The sequence below is a fragment of the Heloderma suspectum genome, chromosome 2 (genome assembly GCF_057233095.1).
Source record: "Heloderma suspectum isolate Gila_16-S chromosome 2, 16-S_ref, whole genome shotgun sequence".
NCBI lineage: Eukaryota > Metazoa > Chordata > Lepidosauria > Squamata > Helodermatidae > Heloderma > Heloderma suspectum.
The window spans coordinates 393,885,891-393,903,958 of record NC_139459.1 but is presented as its reverse complement, the minus strand read 5'-3'; the positions used below and the strand labels follow the sequence as shown (position 1 = coordinate 393,903,958).

General features: G+C 49.1%; 1 protein-coding gene across 2 annotated transcripts; it reads left to right on the top strand.

The window, feature by feature from the left end:
- Positions 1–8,669: 8,669 nt before the first annotated feature.
- On the top strand, positions 8,670–16,639 carry LOC146356472 (vomeronasal type-2 receptor 26-like). 2 transcript variants are annotated; one of them, XM_084841227.1, is made up of 3 exons: positions 8,670–8,866; positions 14,384–14,493; positions 15,512–16,639. In XM_084841227.1, the coding sequence occupies exons 1-3, from the start codon at positions 8,805–8,807 to the stop codon at positions 16,420–16,422; spliced, it is 1,083 nt and encodes a 360-aa protein (XP_084697353.1). In that variant the 5' UTR covers positions 8,670–8,804; the 3' UTR covers positions 16,423–16,639. The 2 variants fall into 2 exon arrangements, with proteins under 2 accessions (XP_084697353.1, XP_084697354.1); XM_084841228.1 differs by lacking the exon at positions 8,670–8,866 and adding an exon at positions 11,602–11,640 and having other exon boundaries at positions 15,512–16,546.
- The last annotated feature ends 1,429 nt before the right edge of the window (positions 16,640–18,068 follow it).

Genomic DNA, 18,068 nt, shown 5'->3' with positions numbered 1-18,068 from the left:
CACTTTCCAAAGCAAGATTTAACAAGCCCACTGGTAGAACCAGTAGGAGAGAAACGCCCTCTGTCAACAACCCACATTTATAGTTGGCTGGAAAAAGTGACCTATCCTGCCAGAGAGGTGCAATTGCAAGGGTAGGCAACCCCTTTGGACTGATGACAAATTTGGCAATTGGAGAAATTGTATTGGGCATCATCACAAAATGGCTGCCATTGGAGGCACAGGACAAGTAACCTACAGAAAACACTGAGAACTGTGCAGAGGAAGGGTCTCGGTACCAGCACACTGATCAACTCCTTTTCAGCACCAGCAGGCTACAGCACCAGCAGAAACCAATTTTGCAACAATCCCAGCTGCTGGTAAGAAACTCATGACCACTCAGTGTTGTGCGTAAATTAACATACATGCTGAAAGATTATTTTAATCCTGGCTGTTGTGAAGGTGTTTTGTCAGTCAGTGTCAGGCCAAGCTCACCTTCGTCCTTCACTGAAACCCATAATAGACATGATGCTAACTTTGATGAGTTGTTGCAAAGATGTTTTTCTCCTGTGCTCCACCTGTGCCTCAAGCCATGCAGAGAGTCCATGAAGGAGCAGAGGTGATGCTCTTCCCCCTTATAATTATCTATATCATAGTGATTTATTTTTCATTCTTGCCAAATCTCAAAAGATTATTACTACTGTTACTAGTATTTTCCTGGAGATTGCCTTTGAGACCAATACACTAAAGAGCAGAATGAAGGGCAACATGTGGTAACTGTTTTCAGGGTGCCTGAATGTTTTAGTGCATGTGGTAACTATTTCTGGTGCATGAAATAGCTCCTGTGCTAAGCTTTAATGCAGGGAGGCAGGCAGTCGGCCAGGCAGGCAGGGAGGGAGTGGGACTATCCCTCTGCGACATTTAACAGGATCCGTATTGGGCTCTGAGCTCATTGCATTTGCAAAGGCACAGCAGCCTGTCTTGCAAGAGTTGTCCGGCTTCTTCTGATTGGAAGGGAGGGAAGGAGTCACAAGGGGGGTGTAGCAAGCAGGAAGGGCCAGAATGACATTGCCGCTGCTTGTTATGCTTCTGTTGCTGCCTGTCCAGCCTGTGAGATGCAGAAGGAAAAATGCCCCTTGAATCTGGTCCAGGATCAATCGAAAGCAAACAATTATTACAGGCCATAATTACATTACATTACCTCCCCATTAGCGGAGTCATTTCTACAAAACATGTTTCCCATCAAGACCCATACGTCTTTTCTGAGCCCCCGCTAACCAGAATTGTGAGGTAAGTCATTATTTATTGGCAGATCCCCCCTTTACCAGAGATGGCACCTATTTCCTAATATCCTTGGTTATCCTTGGTAAAGCAGTGTTCCCACTTGGCTATTCCACAGGGTGTTTCAAGAGGAGGCTATTCATGTGCAGACGGCTCGGGGCCTGGCTGCATGTCAGACCGTCTCCTGGCATACGCACCCCCCCATGTTTGAAGATCAGCTGCTGTGCCCCTTTTGTGTGCTCTGTCGCCTTCGGAGGCACAGTTGGTGGCGATGGGTGAGAGGCTGTTTGTGGTGGAACCAAGCCTGTAGAAATCTCTGCCCCAAGAGCTGAGGTTCCCACCCTCTTTAATTCACACACAGAGCAGGCGTGGCTATTGCCGGGTTCTCCGCTCAGTGAGGAATGAGGCTGGAGGTCGAGGTGGAGTTGAACACCCTGGATTGCATGCTTGAGGTTGTTTGGTACCAGGAAGAGCAACAACACCCCGTGATGTTTGGTACCAGGAAGAGCAACAACACAAGTGATGTCGCTGTTTACCCCGTACACTCATCTGGGGCTTACACTCTAGATAGGACATCCACTAATACAGCCTTTGCCTGTAGTATGTCCTGCTAAAAAGTCATAGTCCTGTAGGGCCAAACTCCACCATAGCAATTTATGGTTTGAACTCTTAACTTTGGCAAGCCAGCAAAATGGAGAATGGTCTGTCTGAAACTGGAATTTTCTGCCCCACAAGTAGGGCCTGAGTTTACCCAAGGCCCACACAAGGGCTAAGCACTCTTTCTCAATAGTAGCCAGGCTTTTCTCAATAGTAGCCAGGCTTTTTTTCTCAGGATAACAATTTTTTACTCAGATAGGCAATAGGGTGTAAGTCTTAGTCAGGCCCCTCTGCTGTAACACAGCCCCAAGTCCCAAATCAGAAGCATTTGTCTCTAAGACAAAAGGAGAGTCCAAGTCTGGGGCCCTCAGAATAGGCTAGTCCATCACCTGGGTTTTCAAAGCATCAAAGGCCCACTGACAGTACTCTGACCATTCGACTTCAGGAAGTTGCCGCTTTTTATACAGTATCACCAGATTGCTGAAATCAACGAGGGGCAAAACTATGGTAGTAACCCACTAGGTCCAAGAATGACTGGACTTCTTTCTTGGTCATCAGGACTAGCCAGTCCTGGACGGAATCAATCTTAGCACCCAGGGGCTTCATACTGCCCCCTCTGACCTAGTACCCTAGATATGTCCCTTCCACCAGTCCAAACTGGCACTTCTGGGCCTTCCAGTAAGCTCCACATTATGAATCTGTTGAAGCACTCGGCGTAAATGATCAAGATGGGTGTCCCAGGTCTGACTAAGAATAGCCACAGCATCCAAATTCACACAAGCAAATTCCTCCGGCCCATTTAGCAGTCCATTAATGAGTGCCTGGAAGATCTCGGACTCATTCCTCAACCCCAAAGGGAGGACTGTAAATTGAAACAACTCCTAATGAGTAACAAAAGCAGAGCAGCATCTTCATCCATGGGCACTTGCCGATACCCTTGGTCAAGTTGATAGAAGTGATATATTTAGCCTTGCCCAATTGTTCTATGAGATGGTCCATTCAGGGCATCGAATAAGCACCAATCTGAGTGATCTGATTTAATTTGCGGTAATCAATTCAAAACCTAATCCCTCCATCCTTCTTCGCCACCAGCAGCACGGGCAACGAACACAAGCTATGGGAAGGTTGAATGACCCCCCCCATGTCTAACGTAGCTTGAATCTTGGTGGCAATTTCTTCTGCATGCTTTCCAGTAGCCCAGTACAGCAAACACTGAATAATCTCCAATTAGAATAAAATGCTGCACCAAGGAGGTTTGCCATGTTGTAATGGCCCCAGGCCTGTACCAAGTCACCTGTAGTTTTAGAGGGGCCTAGAGATCCATAATGCTTTGCTTTGGTTCATTGTTAAGTGCAATTTCCTTGCTAGTGGGCCTCTGAGCTTGTGAGATGAGTCAAGGGTCAATATTGCCACCTCAGCACATTCCATGCTAAGGAGCTACCGTTTATCTTATCAGGGGCTAGGAAGCACATGAGACGTGAGGCTCTGTTTAGGCTGTTTACAGGTGGCTGTGCTGGGAAAGTTCTGATTGTTTTCCCTCTGAACAAGTACTGTTAGTCTATGCTGGGAAAGTTGCAGATGAATGCTAATTAATGCTTGCTGCTGTCATGCTGCCTCATTGCTGACATGTATGTTATAAGTCCCATTGTAACCCTTGGCTCTGGATTCAGAGAAGCTGTCTGATCCAACCATTGGGTACGCCTGTGTGCTGTAAGTACTCAATAAAGGCTCCCTGCGAGTGGAAAGGGCGGGGGGGGGGAGAAATGACGAGATGACACAAATTGATTTGGGATAAAACAGGGCCACATGTATTGATAGATTACAATCTGCGAAGAAAGCACCGGCGGGCACACTGCCAAAAGACCAACATGTCAGGTAGAGTGAGGCATTCGTCATCTGGGGCGAGGCGTCCACCCTCGCCTGCCAATTGGACATACCCAGTTCTGGGCTGGGAGACCTTCCCCTGTCACCACCCCTTGAGCCACAGAACCCGAGTGGGTGAGGAGGGTTGGCCTCAGAGATAAGCCTTATCTCCCGACTGGGGCCACAAAACCCAGAGCTGGAAGCCTCGAGCCTTACCAGTCACCTGAAATGGTGCCTATGAATGCTCACCTGTCCTCTCTCCCAGCGGAGATCCCGCCCGGAGCTGCCACAGGAGGGCGACAAGCCTCTGCTTACTCGCCCTCCCCCCTCCTGTGCAGTAAACACTCCCAAATGCCCCTTCGCAGATCGGCCAAAAAGACATCATTGCCTAGTTGGGTGAGATGAACACCATCCGCTCTGTAGAGCATCTGCTGCGCAGGAGAAATGTCGGAGTGGGTGATGGTCCGGTCGCCCTGTTTGACTAGAAAGTTCCTGATCTCCCTGTTGACCTTCTTACGGGCCCTATCCATGGTGTGAGGATCCAAGCCATCCCTCCAAGCCACTCTGGGTAGCAGGTTGGACCAGATAATGGTGATTCCCAGCCAGCGACGCCGAATCAGCTGCAAGTCCTCCCAGGCTTGAAGAATCAGGGCCTTGCCTTTCAGCAGGCCTAGATCATTCCCCCCTAAGTGCAGCACTAGAATCTGCGGGGGGACCTTCACCAGCCCTTGCTGGAATAACATGGACAGGAGGCGCTCCCAACGCATCCCGTGTCTGCCCAACTACTGAATGGTGGCATAGCAGCTGAGTCCTAGCTGGGATCCGCAGCTGGAGGAGGCTCTCCGACCGGCCCAGAAAACCATACTGTGCCCGCAGATGAGCACCTTACATGGTTCACTTGTGCTCCAGCCATCTAGAAGAACAAGCAAAAGCAATGAACAGAAACATCCTCCCAGGCTAAAGGCCTGGCAGTAGCCTCACGCATGCCCGATACGCCTTGGAGCACCACCTGCCGACCGACTGCACTTTGTCTGATGTGACCCCCAGAGACAGCCGTGGTGGAGGCAACCCCAATCTGGAAGGAATGTGTGCCAAAACGAAGAGCACCCAAACCCAACGCCTTTGATGCTCGCTGTGTGGCTGCCCAAAACTGATATTTGGTTAAAGGAGAGGAGTCACTATGACAAAAAAGGGGGCTGGGCAGATTTCCCCGAACCTTGAGAAAGTCCCTCAATGCAGTGACCAGACAGAGGTCTGGCATAGGGGCTGGAAACAGGGATACGCTGACGACCCTCCCCCTGGTCAGTCTTGGACCTCCTAAGCCGAATAAGGGCCCCCTGCTGAAAAAACTGTAAGTCATTAAACTGCAAGGCTCATCCCAACAGATCACCCCTAGAAGACACCACCAACTCTGATATCCTGAATGCCCCAAAGAATGCTGTAAGAGCCGCAGTCTATAGGGATGTTAGAGAATTTCTCCACGAATCTTGGGGAGGCCGAATGCCAGCACATTCGGCCCCCCGAAATTGGTGGAGAAACGGTCTGCCCCCCCTGCCCCCCCCCGGGATGGGAATTACCTTGCTCGAATGTCCCTAGTGGCGGCGGCTCCGGCGGCGGTTCGGCAGCGGTTTGGTGGTGGTTCAGCGGCGGCCCGTCTTCTGACCGGCTGCCACCACCGCCATTTCCAAGTAAAACAAAAACAAACAAACGTGATAGGCTACGTAAAGATTTCTGTAGCCTATCATGGCTAGATTTTTAAAAAACACCGTGATAGGCTACGTAAATGTTTACGTAGCCTATCATGGCTGACTTTGAAAAAAAAAAAAAAAAGCTCGTATGCAAATGGCGGTGCCCGTGGGCACTGCCATTTGCGTTCCTTATTTTGGCACGTGTAGTCTACGTAAACATTTACGTAGACTACGGCGAAAATAAGGGGAACGCAAATAGCATTTTTCCTTATAAAGGTGCAATGGGCCACCAGGGGGCAGCAGAGCGCTCAAGAGCACGGGAAAATCCCTGGCGCCCTCCTGGAGGAAAAACAGAAAGCAGCCGGTGACCCGCTGTGGGTAGCAGCGAATGGACAGCTGATGGGGGTTGGCGAGCCGAGGGACGGGAGGCAAACGGGGGAAGCAAGCCCAGGGGAGGGAAAGACTTTCCCTTCCCTCCCTTTACTAAAGGCTACCCGGAAGCACCGGGAAGCCACACCGAGACTCCCAACCGCACAAAACTGGCCCGGCTATGCTGCGGGCAAATGCAGCTCCTAGGGATGCTCAGTGCCGGCAAGGTAAAACACCCCTCGGGAGGAAGAAAGCGCAAAAGGGGCAGGCAGGGAACAAAAGACTCCCCCCCCCCGAAACAGCCGAGGAGGGCTGCAGCGCTGCGTAAACCAGCAGGTCAAGAGAAAAGGCAGGAGGCGAGGGGGAAGCCTCGCGCTTGTGCCGTGGGGGAGAGGGGAGCAAACCACGCTCCTGAGAACGCTGCTGCTGAGAGGAGGAGCTGTCTTGTCCCTTGGATGCTGCCAACGCCGCCGACGCCAAAGAAGAAGGCGCGCAAAATTCCAGCTCGAATGGCCGGAATGAAGAGGCGGCTGGGCTGGCGCGGCCTAAATAGTGGACGGCTCGACCCGCCCCCAGATGACTCCAGGGGCGAAGGCCAATGGCCTTCACCCTTGTCCTGTCCTCCCCCCCACCCGCAACAGCCCCCCCCCCACAGCCAAGCAAGCTGGGCGCGGGGTGAGGGCACTTGTAAGCAAACCTGGATCTGGCTTATCACTTCTGCGGCACCTCCAAACTTTAGCAGCCCACAGCCGGGGCATACACAGGCGCACCTCAGAGCATAATTTGGCAATTCACCAGCACCTCCCCCCCACACACAACTGCGGCTGCTGGTTAGCTGAGAGAGTAGAGGGAAGGACAACTTCTTCCACCCACCCTTCTTGCTTGCATTCGTCCAGCAAATCAGTCACTTGACCCACATCGTCTTTCACCACTGTATACTAGAAAAACCACGTGGCTACTGTCCACATAACTTTTAGCGCATTTTCATGGAAAACTTTGGGTTTTCGGACAGAATTAGGGACATCCCTCAAATAGTTAATTTCACCAGGGGACCCTCGGAGTTTAGAACGAGCTTGTCAAGTTTAAATAGGTTTCAGAGCAAGGACCTGCAGACAAACTGGAGAGGGTTCAGAGGAGGGCAACAAAGATGATCAGGGGACTGGAAACATGGCATGTTTAGCCTTGAGAAGAGAAGACTGAGGGGAGATATGATAGCGCTCTTCAAGTACTTGAAAGGTTGTCACAGAGGGGAAGGCCAGGATCTCTTCTCAATCAGCCCAGAGTGCAGGACATGGAATAATGTCCTGCACTCTGTTACAGGAAGCCAGATTCCAGCTGAACATCAGGAAAAACCTCCTGACTGTTAGAGCAATACCACAATGGAACCAATGACCTAGGGGGGTGGTGAGCTCTCCCACCCTGGAGGCGTTCAAGACGAGGCTGGACAGCCATCTGTCAGGGATGCTCTGACTTGGATTCCTGCCTTGAGCAGGGGGTTGGACTCAATGGCCTTGTAGGCCCCTTCCAACCCTACTATTCTATGATTCTATGATCTATGATCTATGATTCTATGACCTGGCTGAAAAACCTGCATCTTGGCTTTCTTATCATACCAGACTTGTTGACCCTGTTGGGTTTGTCCTAGTTTGCCCCAGGCAAACAGCAGAACATTTTTCAATGAGTTTGGCAGGGTCTGCATGATGGCAGAACATTTTTCAATGGATTCGGCAGGGTCTGCATGAAGGCCACAACAGACTGTGGGAAGGAACGCAGCTTGCCCTTCCACTCCGCCTTCCGCAAAGCCAATGGCCCACGAATTTCCCTCCTAAACATCCATTCATTTGCAGACATTACAAGGCTTTCTTGGGGAGTGTCACGGCAGGCAAAGAACTAGTAAGGCAGGGCTTGATCCCAGTCTGTGGGGTGCATGGACACATAGGCTTTAATCATCTTCCCCAAAGTTTGATTGATTCACTCCACTAGTCCAGTGGTCTCATGAGGATGAGGGATGGAGGTAACGTAGAACACTTCAGAGATCTCCCTCATCTTCGGAAGGAGCCAGGATGCAAACCCACAGCCCCTGACCAATACAAGGGTCTTGGACCTTCCTAAGCAGGAACAGATGGACAAAAGGGCTTAAGCCAAAACAGGGGCAGCAATAGGGATGCAGAGAATTCCGCCACGGATCTCAGTGAGGCTGAATGCCAGTGCATCCGGCCCCCCGAACTCCGTGGCGGAACGGCCTGCCACCCCCCCTCCACCCCCCGGATCCCCCCCGGGACGAGACTTACCTGAGGCGGATCTTCCGGGCAGCAGCGGCTGTGGCGGCAGCTGCGGCGGCAGTGGCTGCGGCGGCTGGTCTTCCGACCGGCTGCCGCCGCCACCATTTGCAGTCTTGAAAAAAAAAAAAAGACGTGATAGGCTATGTAAATCTTTACGTAGCCAATCACATCTGACTTAAAAACAACAACAAAAACGCTAGGGATGGCCGTGAATTTCTCCCCGAATCTCGGGGAGGCTGAATGCCAACACATTCAGCCCCCCGAAATTGGCGGTGAAATTCTCCGCCCCCCCTGCCCCCCCCGGGATGGGACTTATCTCCTGAGAATGTCCCTCATGGCAGCGGGTCCTGGTGGCATTTCGGCAGCATTTCGTCAGGGGCGGGGGCGGCGGCTGGTCTTCTGACTGGCTGCCACCGCCGCCATTACAAAATAAAGTAAAAACAAAACAAAACCCCATGATAGGCTACGTAATGATTAACATACCCTAACATGGCTAGATTTCCAAAGTCAGCCGTGATAGGCTACGTAAATCATTACGTAGCCTATCACGGGTGACTTTGAAAAAAAAAATGCCATTTGCATACGCCCTTTTTTTTTCAAAGTCACCCGTGATAGGCTACGTAACGGTTAACGTAGCCTATCACGGTTTTTTTTTTTTCTTCACTTTTTCTTTCACGGCCAGGGAGACGGAGCGCTTCTCCCTGGCTTGAATTTCAGCCAGGCGAGCCGGGGCGCCTCCCCCCCCGCCATGAACTTCGGGGGGAGAACTGAAGCGCCTCCCCCCCACCGCGAAGCAAGCTGCAGGACCAGGTAAGTCCCTTTCATACATCACTAAAAAACGCACGTATGCAAATGGCGGCTGCTATTGCCGCTGCCATTTGCTTTCCTTATTTTGTCCCGTCTTAATCTATGTAAATATTTACATAGACTAAGACAGCGAAAATAAGGGGGAACGCAAATAGCGTCCACTACGCTATTTGTGTTCCCCTTATTTTTGCCGTCTTAGTCTACGTAAATATTGACGTTGATTAAGACGGTCCAAAATAAGGAACACAAATGGCGGCGGCTGTAGCTGTCACCATTTGCGTACGCGTGTGTGTGTTTTTTTAAAAGTCAGACGTGATAGGCTACATAAAGATTTACGTAGCCTATCACGGCTGACTACAGGGACGCAAATGGCGGCAGCTACGGCTGCCGCCATTTGCGTCCCTGCTAGCCTGCGGCTGGATGTCTGGCTGCTGGTGGAGCTGGCCGGTGGCTCCGCAGAATCCCCGCCGAGCGAACCTGGCCGGCCAGGATTCCGGGGGGAGGGATGGAGCGCCTCCTCCCCCCAGCGGAACCCGGCAGAGCCACGTAAGGCCAATTTCGTACATCCCTAGGCAGTGATGGTCAACAACGGAATAGCTTCAGCGTACCGGGGGTCACGAAGAGTCGGACACGACTGAACGACTGAACAACAACAACAACAACAACAACCGGGCAGCAAAATCAATCACTGTCAAAATAATTTTCTTGCCCATTCTAGTAGGCGGTGGGGAGAGAGAAGCGGTCCGTAATGTCAACGCCACCCCTTTCAACAGGAGTTTCCACTAAGGCCAATGACTGTAGAGGAGCTCTGGAGTGGTGGCAGCTGAACCCCACCTTCTGGCAAATATCCCGAGTTACAGAAATCCTATGCCGTTTTGGCCACTAGGGGCCAGTAGACACACTTAGTAACTTGAAACTGAGGTCTTTACATTCCCAGAGCCACCTCCCCCTCCCCTCCCCCCCCCGCTACCTCCTGGGCCAGATTCAGGACTTCCTCCCCCAAAGCCTGGGGAATGACCAATTGCCACTGCAGAGCCCACTTGGCACCACAGCCTTTAGGAGCAAATTCTCTAGAAAGGGTTTCTTTGTCCCAGATGACATTAACAGGATGAGTTGGAGACACAGCAGTCAGGCCCTGGGCAGCTTCATCCCAACGCCCTTGAAAAGTGGGGTCACTAGCCTGCGCCTCCCGAAATATGGGGGCAGCAGAAATCCCCCAGACAGAGGCTGCCCTTCTTCCCCGGCTGGGTGGCTCAGCCCCGGAAGTGTTGGCACTGTCTCCGCTGCCATGGTGACTGCAACTCTTGCTTGCTTGCTTGCTTGCTTGCAGGCTCTAAGGCCATGATCTCTCCCACATGCCCTCGTCCCCCCCCCCCGCATCAAAGGATTTCAGAGAATCAGGAGGTGCAGCCTCTGCCCCCAGGGAGGAAGGCCACTTCCTCTTCACCAGCTCCTCGCTCTGCCCGCTTGGCAGTTTGGCTGCATGTGATGGCCTGGATCCGTGCCACTCTGTAGCCCAGATCCATCCCAATCAGCATCCCCCAGGGAACGTTTACATGCTAGATTACACTTAGCTCTCCCTGCCAACTCCGGTACTCCACAAAGACTCGTTCCAGGAGGTCACAAATATTACTTATTTATTTATTTACAATATTTATATACCGCTGCATATCTAGAAAAGATTTCGGAGCAGTGCACACAAGAGACAGTAAATGGATAAAAAGATTAAAACACCAGATTAAAATTATGCACTTTAAAAAAACAAAATACCAATAAAAAACGTGACTGGTCAATTAAAAATTACCAATAAAAAACGTGACTGGTCAATTAAAGAATGTCTCCTGGAACAATGCTGTTTTCAGGAGGCATTGGAAACAGCACATTGTTGGTGTCTCCCTGACCTCCAGGGGCAGGGAGTTCCATAGCAAGGGGGCCACCACGCTGAAGTCTCTTCTTTGGGTGGACTCCAATCGAGCCATAGGTCCATGTGGAACCACCAGGAGCATGCCCACTGATGACCTCAGTGACGGGGCAGGTTGGTAAGGGAGAAGGTGCTCTCTCAGGTATCCTGCTCCCAAGTTGTTTAGGGGAGTTACCAAATCACCAAAAATGTCTGCTGGTTTAGCATCTGACCTTCATAAACAAAATGTCTATCAGTCAAAGGACTGTCAGCTCCAGTGTCCCTATACCCAGTGACACCAATCTGATTGATCTTTATCAGCGCACAGAACTGTGGTTGGCTCCACTGGATCTCACAGCAGCAGAAGGAACTTCACCCACCTGATGGGTTAAAAAAATCACACAAAATAAGATGTGAGTTAAAAATAGCAGGATCTTTGCTCCTAAGGTTTTTTTTTTTTTGGGGGGGGAGGAGTGGACATACTTGGATTTCTCCCTTGATTTCTGTGGGCAGCTCTCACTTCTGCCTCTGGGGACATTTAAAAACAACTTTTCAGTGTGAATCAGGAAATGACCTATCCACATAATGAGATGGTTCTCTCTGCCCCTTGTTAATCTCCATGTGTCTCCTCCTCCCTTTCCAGCCACCCTGTTCTACTCACCCCTCCAACACAGTTGTCAGATTATTCCAGATTCACTCACTGAATACCCCCTAAACTGAGGTATTATGGGGCTTTCTAAACACTTTCCACCCTTTAGGATATTTTTCTGCAGGTGTATTGAGAATACCTTGGGGGAGCATGAATGAACTGGTACCTCCCCCTTCTGTGTAGGTGCTGCTGTTTTGGCTACCTAGGCACAAGCATGGAGAAACTCAGGTTTGTATTGGAAGGAATGATGACCCGGCATCTGGTCATTCCAAAATACTGGAGTAGAAACAGGGACTCCAGAATGTATCTCAGTTGTGACAGCAAACACACACACACACACATAATAGTCATCCACTGAGTCCAGATGTGCAACAGACTCAATTCATGGGAGATTCAAGTGTGAAGTGAGCTGGGCTGAGATATCCATCGTGCTTTCATGTATGCTAGTGAACAACACAATGCTGGTTGTTTTCTCTGTCACTCTAGCTCCACACTTTCCTAAGAGAAGTCCAGTTTTCTAACACTTCGATGGGCAGACTGTATCTGTCTGAGGATGGGGAGCGGACAGTCAACTATGATATCAGGAACTGGATATTTTTTCCCAATACTTCTTATCATAGAGTGACAATTGGGAGTATAGAGGGACAGGCAATGCAGGACATAAAGCTCACCATTAGCCCAGAAGCCATTGTGTGGCCCACGCAGTTTAATGAGGTAGGGGGAATTATTTCTTTCTTTCTATTGCCATGATAGTGCGGTCACTGAACTTGAGCTGGACATCCTAGAGAGTGAAGTCAAGTGGGCCTTAGGAAGCATTAGTAACAACAAAGCTAGCGGAGATGACAGTATTCCAGCCGAGCTATTTAAAATCCTAAAAGATGATGCTGTTAAAGTGCTGCATTCAATATGCCAACAAATCTGGAACACTCAACAGTGGCCACAAGACTGGAAAAGGTCAGTTTACATTCCAATTCCAAAGAAGGGCAACGCCAAAGAGTGTTCAAACTACCGCACAATTGCACTCATTTCACATGCCAGCAAGGTGATGCTCAAAATCCTACAAGCTAGGCTTCAGCAGTATGCGAACCGAGAACTACCGGAAGTACAAGCTGGGTTTCGAAGAGGCAGAGGAACTAGAGATCAAATCGCCAACATTCGCTGCATCATGGAGAAAGCAAGAGAATTCCAGAAAAACGTCTATTTCTGCTTCATTGACTACGCTAAAGCCTTTGATTGTGTGGATCACAACAAACTGTGGCAAATTCTTAAAGTGATGGGAGTACCAGACCACCTTACCTGTCTCCTGAGAAACCTGTATGAAGGTCAAGAAGCAACAGTAAGAACCAGACATGGAACAACCGATTGGTTCAAAATTGGGAAAGGAGTACGACAAGGCTGCATATTGTCACCCTGCTTATTTAACTTATATGCAGAGTACATCATGAGAAATGCCGGGTTGGATGAATCAGAGGTCGGAATTAAGATTGCTGGGAGAATTATCAACAACCTCCGATATGCAGATGATACCACCCTAATGGCAGAAAGCGAAGAGGATCTCAAGAGCCTCTTGTTGAGGGTGAAAGAGGAGAGTGCAAAAGCTGGTTTGAAACTCAACATTAAAAAAACGAAGATCATGGCATCTGGCCCCATCACTTCCTGGCATATAGAAGGGGAAGAAATGGAAGCAGTGAGAGATTTTACTTTCTTGGGCTCCAAGATCACCGCAGACGGTGACTATAGCCATGAAATTAAAAGACGCTTGCTCCTTGGGAGGAAAGCTATGGCCAACCTAGACAGCATAGTAAGAAGCAGAGACATCACCTTGCCGACAAAGGTCCGTCTAATCAAAGCTATGGTTTTCCCAGTAGTAATGTATGGCTGTGAGAGCTGGACTATAAGGAAGGCTGAGCGCCGAAGAATTGATGCTTTCGAACTGTGGTGCTGGAGAAGACTCTTACGAGTCCCCTGGACTGTAAGGAGGTCAAATCAGTCCATCCTAAAGGAAATCAACCCTGAGTGCTCATTGGAAGGACAGATAATGAAGCTGAAGCTCCAATATTTTGGCCACCTAATGCGAAGAGAAAACTCCCTGGAAAAGACCCTGATGCTGGGAAAGACTGAAGGCAAAAGGAGAAGGGGACGGCAGAGGATGAGATGGCTAGATAGCATCACGGATGCAATGAATATGAACTTGAGCACGCTCTGGGAGAGAGCGCAGGACAGGAAGGCCTGGCGTGCTATGGTCCATGGGGTCACGAAGAGTCGGACACGACTGAACGACTGAACAACAATTACTTGTGACATCTGTTAAGTGTTCCCTCTATTAATTTGTTGAATAATTCATGGATCCATAGGATCATCATAGCATAGTAGGGTTGGAAGGGAACTATGAGTCCATCGAGTCCAACACTCCACAGTCATCTGGGACTTTGGCTGCAATCTTATGCACGCTTACTTGAGAGTAAGTCCCACTGAGTATTGTGGGACTTACTGTTGAATAAACACGTACATGGATAGGGAGTTGTTTTTATCCCTCTGCCATAATGCTAGTTTAGAGGTCAAAAGTATAATTTGAATGTCGAGGTCAACAAGTTTGCTCAGGAAGCAAGGGGACTATAAAGCTCAACAGAACGTCAGGCAGCAATCACAGAGGCAAAGGAATTTTGTGGGGCCACAGAAACAGCCATGTGAGCTGCATGTGGCCTGCGTGTTGACCACCCCTATTATATAGACCTTTTTCATGAGTAAAACTTAAACTTGGTCACTGGAAATGTTCTGGTCTCTTTTTCGGGGCAGGGGTGGTGGTTATGAACCCAACATCAAATAGCCAAACTCCACACTACCTAAAGCAGATACCTGAGACCCAGAGAGGTTCAAGGCCGGTTTGATGGAGTCACTCAGAGAAATAATATTCCTAACACCTTTTCCTTCATGCTCCTTCTCTTTATCACTGGACTGTGCCTCGTTCCAGGTGTGTCGAGAGCTGTCCCCCTGGATATGCCAAGGAGATTCAGGAAGGAAAGCCACCTTGCTGCTATGCTTGCGCTCCATGTGCAGAAGGGACAATCTCCATGCAGGAAGGTAGGTGACTTAAGAGGAAAGGGCCAATATTTGAAGTCAAATATTTGAGTCTGCCTGAACCCTATCTTTTTAATTGGAGGCTCTCTCAGAAATTAGGCTTGCAGTAACTGCATAGACGGCCTTTTGGGTTGTGGCACCCATTAGAGGAATGTCCTCCCCTGCTGCGACTGTGATGTTATTTGAGCCAGAGATGAAGATGTCTTTTCTTTGCTCAGTCATACCAGTACTTGGAGTGAATCTGGTTTTAATGATGGTATTATCCATTCTCTTGAAGGTTGATGCTCTTTTGTTTTAATTCTGGTTTTCATATTGATATCATTATTCCCGTTTTCATGTCATCCCAGTGTCTTTAATTCCATAAAGTGGGTTGAAAGAAATGACCTTGGAAGGCAATTTCTGGGATACAATGTGTGTGTGTGGGGGGGCTCAATGCATCCTTCTCTGGCTGTTTGGGATGGACCTCAGAGTTCACCTCACAAGGACCCCTCCTCTTAAGCCCAGTACACAGCTTTTGGTGTATTAAAACAGTAAGGATGTTTCAGATTACTTCCCTATTTAAGCTGTGGGGGTAACAGTGCATGTCAGCCCCCCTTTCGCTGTGGCATGAGTATTCAGAAAGGGCGGCTGACACGCACTGCAACCCACTATCACTTAAATGCAGACGTTAACTGGAACATCCTTACTGTTTTTATACATATGGAGCTGTGAGCTGGGCTTAAGAGGAGCTTCCTTGTAAGTGATCTTGCCAACTCAGTCAGTGAGTCAGGAGACCCTGCTGAATGAGGTGAGGTGGGGGAGATTTTCCACATAACTCAGGTGGAGTCACTTCTGGAAGCAGGGCCCTTCCTCTTGTAGAAGGTCCCTTCTTTCATGGACGTGGGATCCTGGATCCAAACCATGATTGTTTCCTGCCTTCTTCCACATCCCCATCCTTTCTCCCAAAATGAAACATTTGACATGTTTCACTGAAATGTCAAATACATGTCAGTGAAGCTGAAGTCACTCTATTTCTTTTCAGATGCGGATCATTGCAAGAAGTGTCCAGGACATCAGCAGCCAAACAGAGACCGGGATCAAGGCGTCCCCAAGAATATATCCTTTCTGTCCTTTAAAGAACCTTTGGTGATCACCTTGGTTTCCTTTGCCCTATTCTTGTCATTAACCACAGCCTTTGTGTTCGGAATATTCATTAAATTCCAAGACAGTCCAATAGTCAAAGCCAACAACCGGGACCTCTCCTACATTCTCCTGGTCTCCCTCCTGCTTTCCTTTTTGTCCTCCTTCCTCTTCATTGGCCAGCCAAGGAAAGCAGATTGTCTTCTGCACCAAACAGCCTTCAGTATAATCTTCTCGGTCGCTGTCTCATCTGTGCTGGCCAAAACGATCACTGTGGTGCTGGCCTTCCTGGCCACAAAGCCAGGGAACAGAGTGAGAAAATGGCTAGGGAAGAGGTTGACCAACTCCACTGTCATTTCTTGTTCCAGTGTCCAACTTGTCATCTGCTCCATGTGGCTGGGTGTCTCTCCACCCTTCCCTGACTCTGACATGCACTCCCAGCCTGGAGAGATCACCCTGCAATGCAGTGAAGGATCTGTTCTCATGTTTTATGTTTCCCTTGGCTACATGGGCTTCCTGGCTGCCATTTGCTTCACAGTGGCATTCCTAGCCAGGAAGCTGCCTGGGGCCTTCAATGAAGCCAAACTGATCACCTTCAGCATGCTGGTCTTTTGCAGTGTGTGGGTGTCCTTTGTGCCCACCTACCTGAGCACCAAGGGGAAATACGTGATTGCTGTGCAGGTCTTCTCTATCTTGGCCTCCAGTGCTGGCTTGCTGGGCTGCATCTTCATTCCCAGGTGCTACATTATTGTATTGAGGCCTGATCTGAATACCAAGGAGCATCTAATAATGAAAACAGAAGATGGCATCTGATCCTAAGTGCTAGCGATTCATTGTATTACATGATAGGCCATTAAGATCTTGCAGATCCTTGGAGAGCCTCTATCACCTGAAATGTGCTAGGTCTACAAAATAAAAATCTTGATGGCATGCTTGGATTTGGTTTCTCCTCCTTTGTGATCATCCAGACAAGCATCTGCTTGCATTTCACAAATAATTTTTCTCATTAAATAAAGACAGATTAATCCGGTAATCAAACTGGCGATGATAATCTTAACTGGTTAATTCAGGGGTGTTGCTGTGTACTGAAAAGACAAGGATCCCATGTCCATAAGGTACAAATTTTCCTTCTCTGGCTGTCCATCCTTCCATTCAGGTTGCTATCTAGCCAAAGAAGCCATAGTGACTACAAAGGAGCCATGGGGACTCCAGCCTAAATGTCCTAGCAGATGGGTTGCTGAGAAGGGTGAAGGCTGATATCTAATTTTATGCTCACAACAATCCTGCGAGGTTGGTTAGGCTGAGTGGTAGTGAATGGTCCAAGGCAGTAGGCTCTGAGCAGGGATTTGGCTATTATGAGGGACATGGATAATCCAGTTTCATTCCAGAATTGACACATCACATAGTTCAACTCTAGAATATGGCACCACAGGATGTAGTGATGGCCACTGACTGGGTTGGCATTAAAGGGGATTAGACAAATTCAAGGCAGCCAAGGCTAATAGTCATGATGGCTATATGCTCCCTGCAGGATCAGAGGCATTCTGCCTCTCCATACCACCTGCTTGGGAACATGAGATGGGGCAGAGGGGATGGGTGCTCTTGTGTTCCCATCCTGTTTGTGGCTTGCTTGCTTGCTTGCTTGCTTGCTTATTTATTTATTTATTTATTTATTTATTTATTTATTTACAATATTGATATACCACCCCACAACAAAAGATTTCAGAGCGGTGAACAAGAAAGATAAAAGAATAAAGCACCATATTAAACTATTAATCATTTTAAAAGAAAGAAATTCTGAACTTAATAAAGCCCGGCTGGTCACTCACGGAAGGCCTCTGGAAATAACAATCAGCTTCCCATGGGCATCTTACTGGCCAGTGTGGGAAACAGGATGCTGGACTGGATGGACCCTTGGTCTGATCCAGCAGGGATCTTCTTTTGTTCTTATGTGTAAGTATGTGCGATAGTGTCAGGGTTGGAACTGAGCCCATAGAGCCCCAAAGCTAAGGGTGCACGAAAGCCACTTACCTGGTCTCGCAGCTTGCTTCGTGGTGGGGGGGAGGCGCTTCGCTGCTCCCCCCGAAATTCAGGCCGGTGGGGGAGGCTTCCCTCCTCGCCCGGCCGAAATTCAGGCCGGGGAGGAGGCGCCTCGCCTCGCCCGGCCGCGAAATGAAAAGTTTTTTAAAAAAACATGCCCCCGTGATAGGCTACGTGACGATTAACATAACCTATCACGGCTAGATCTGCAAAGTCAGCCGTGATAGGCTACGTTAATCATCACGTAGCCTATCACGGGTGACTTTGAAAAAAAAAAAAAGCACGTATGCAAATGGCGGTGTCCATGGGGCGCCGCCATTTGCGTTCCTTATTTTGGCATTACGTAGACTACGGTAAAAATAAGGGAACTCTATTTGAGTTGCCCTTATTTTCGCCGTAGTCTATGTAAATCTTTACGT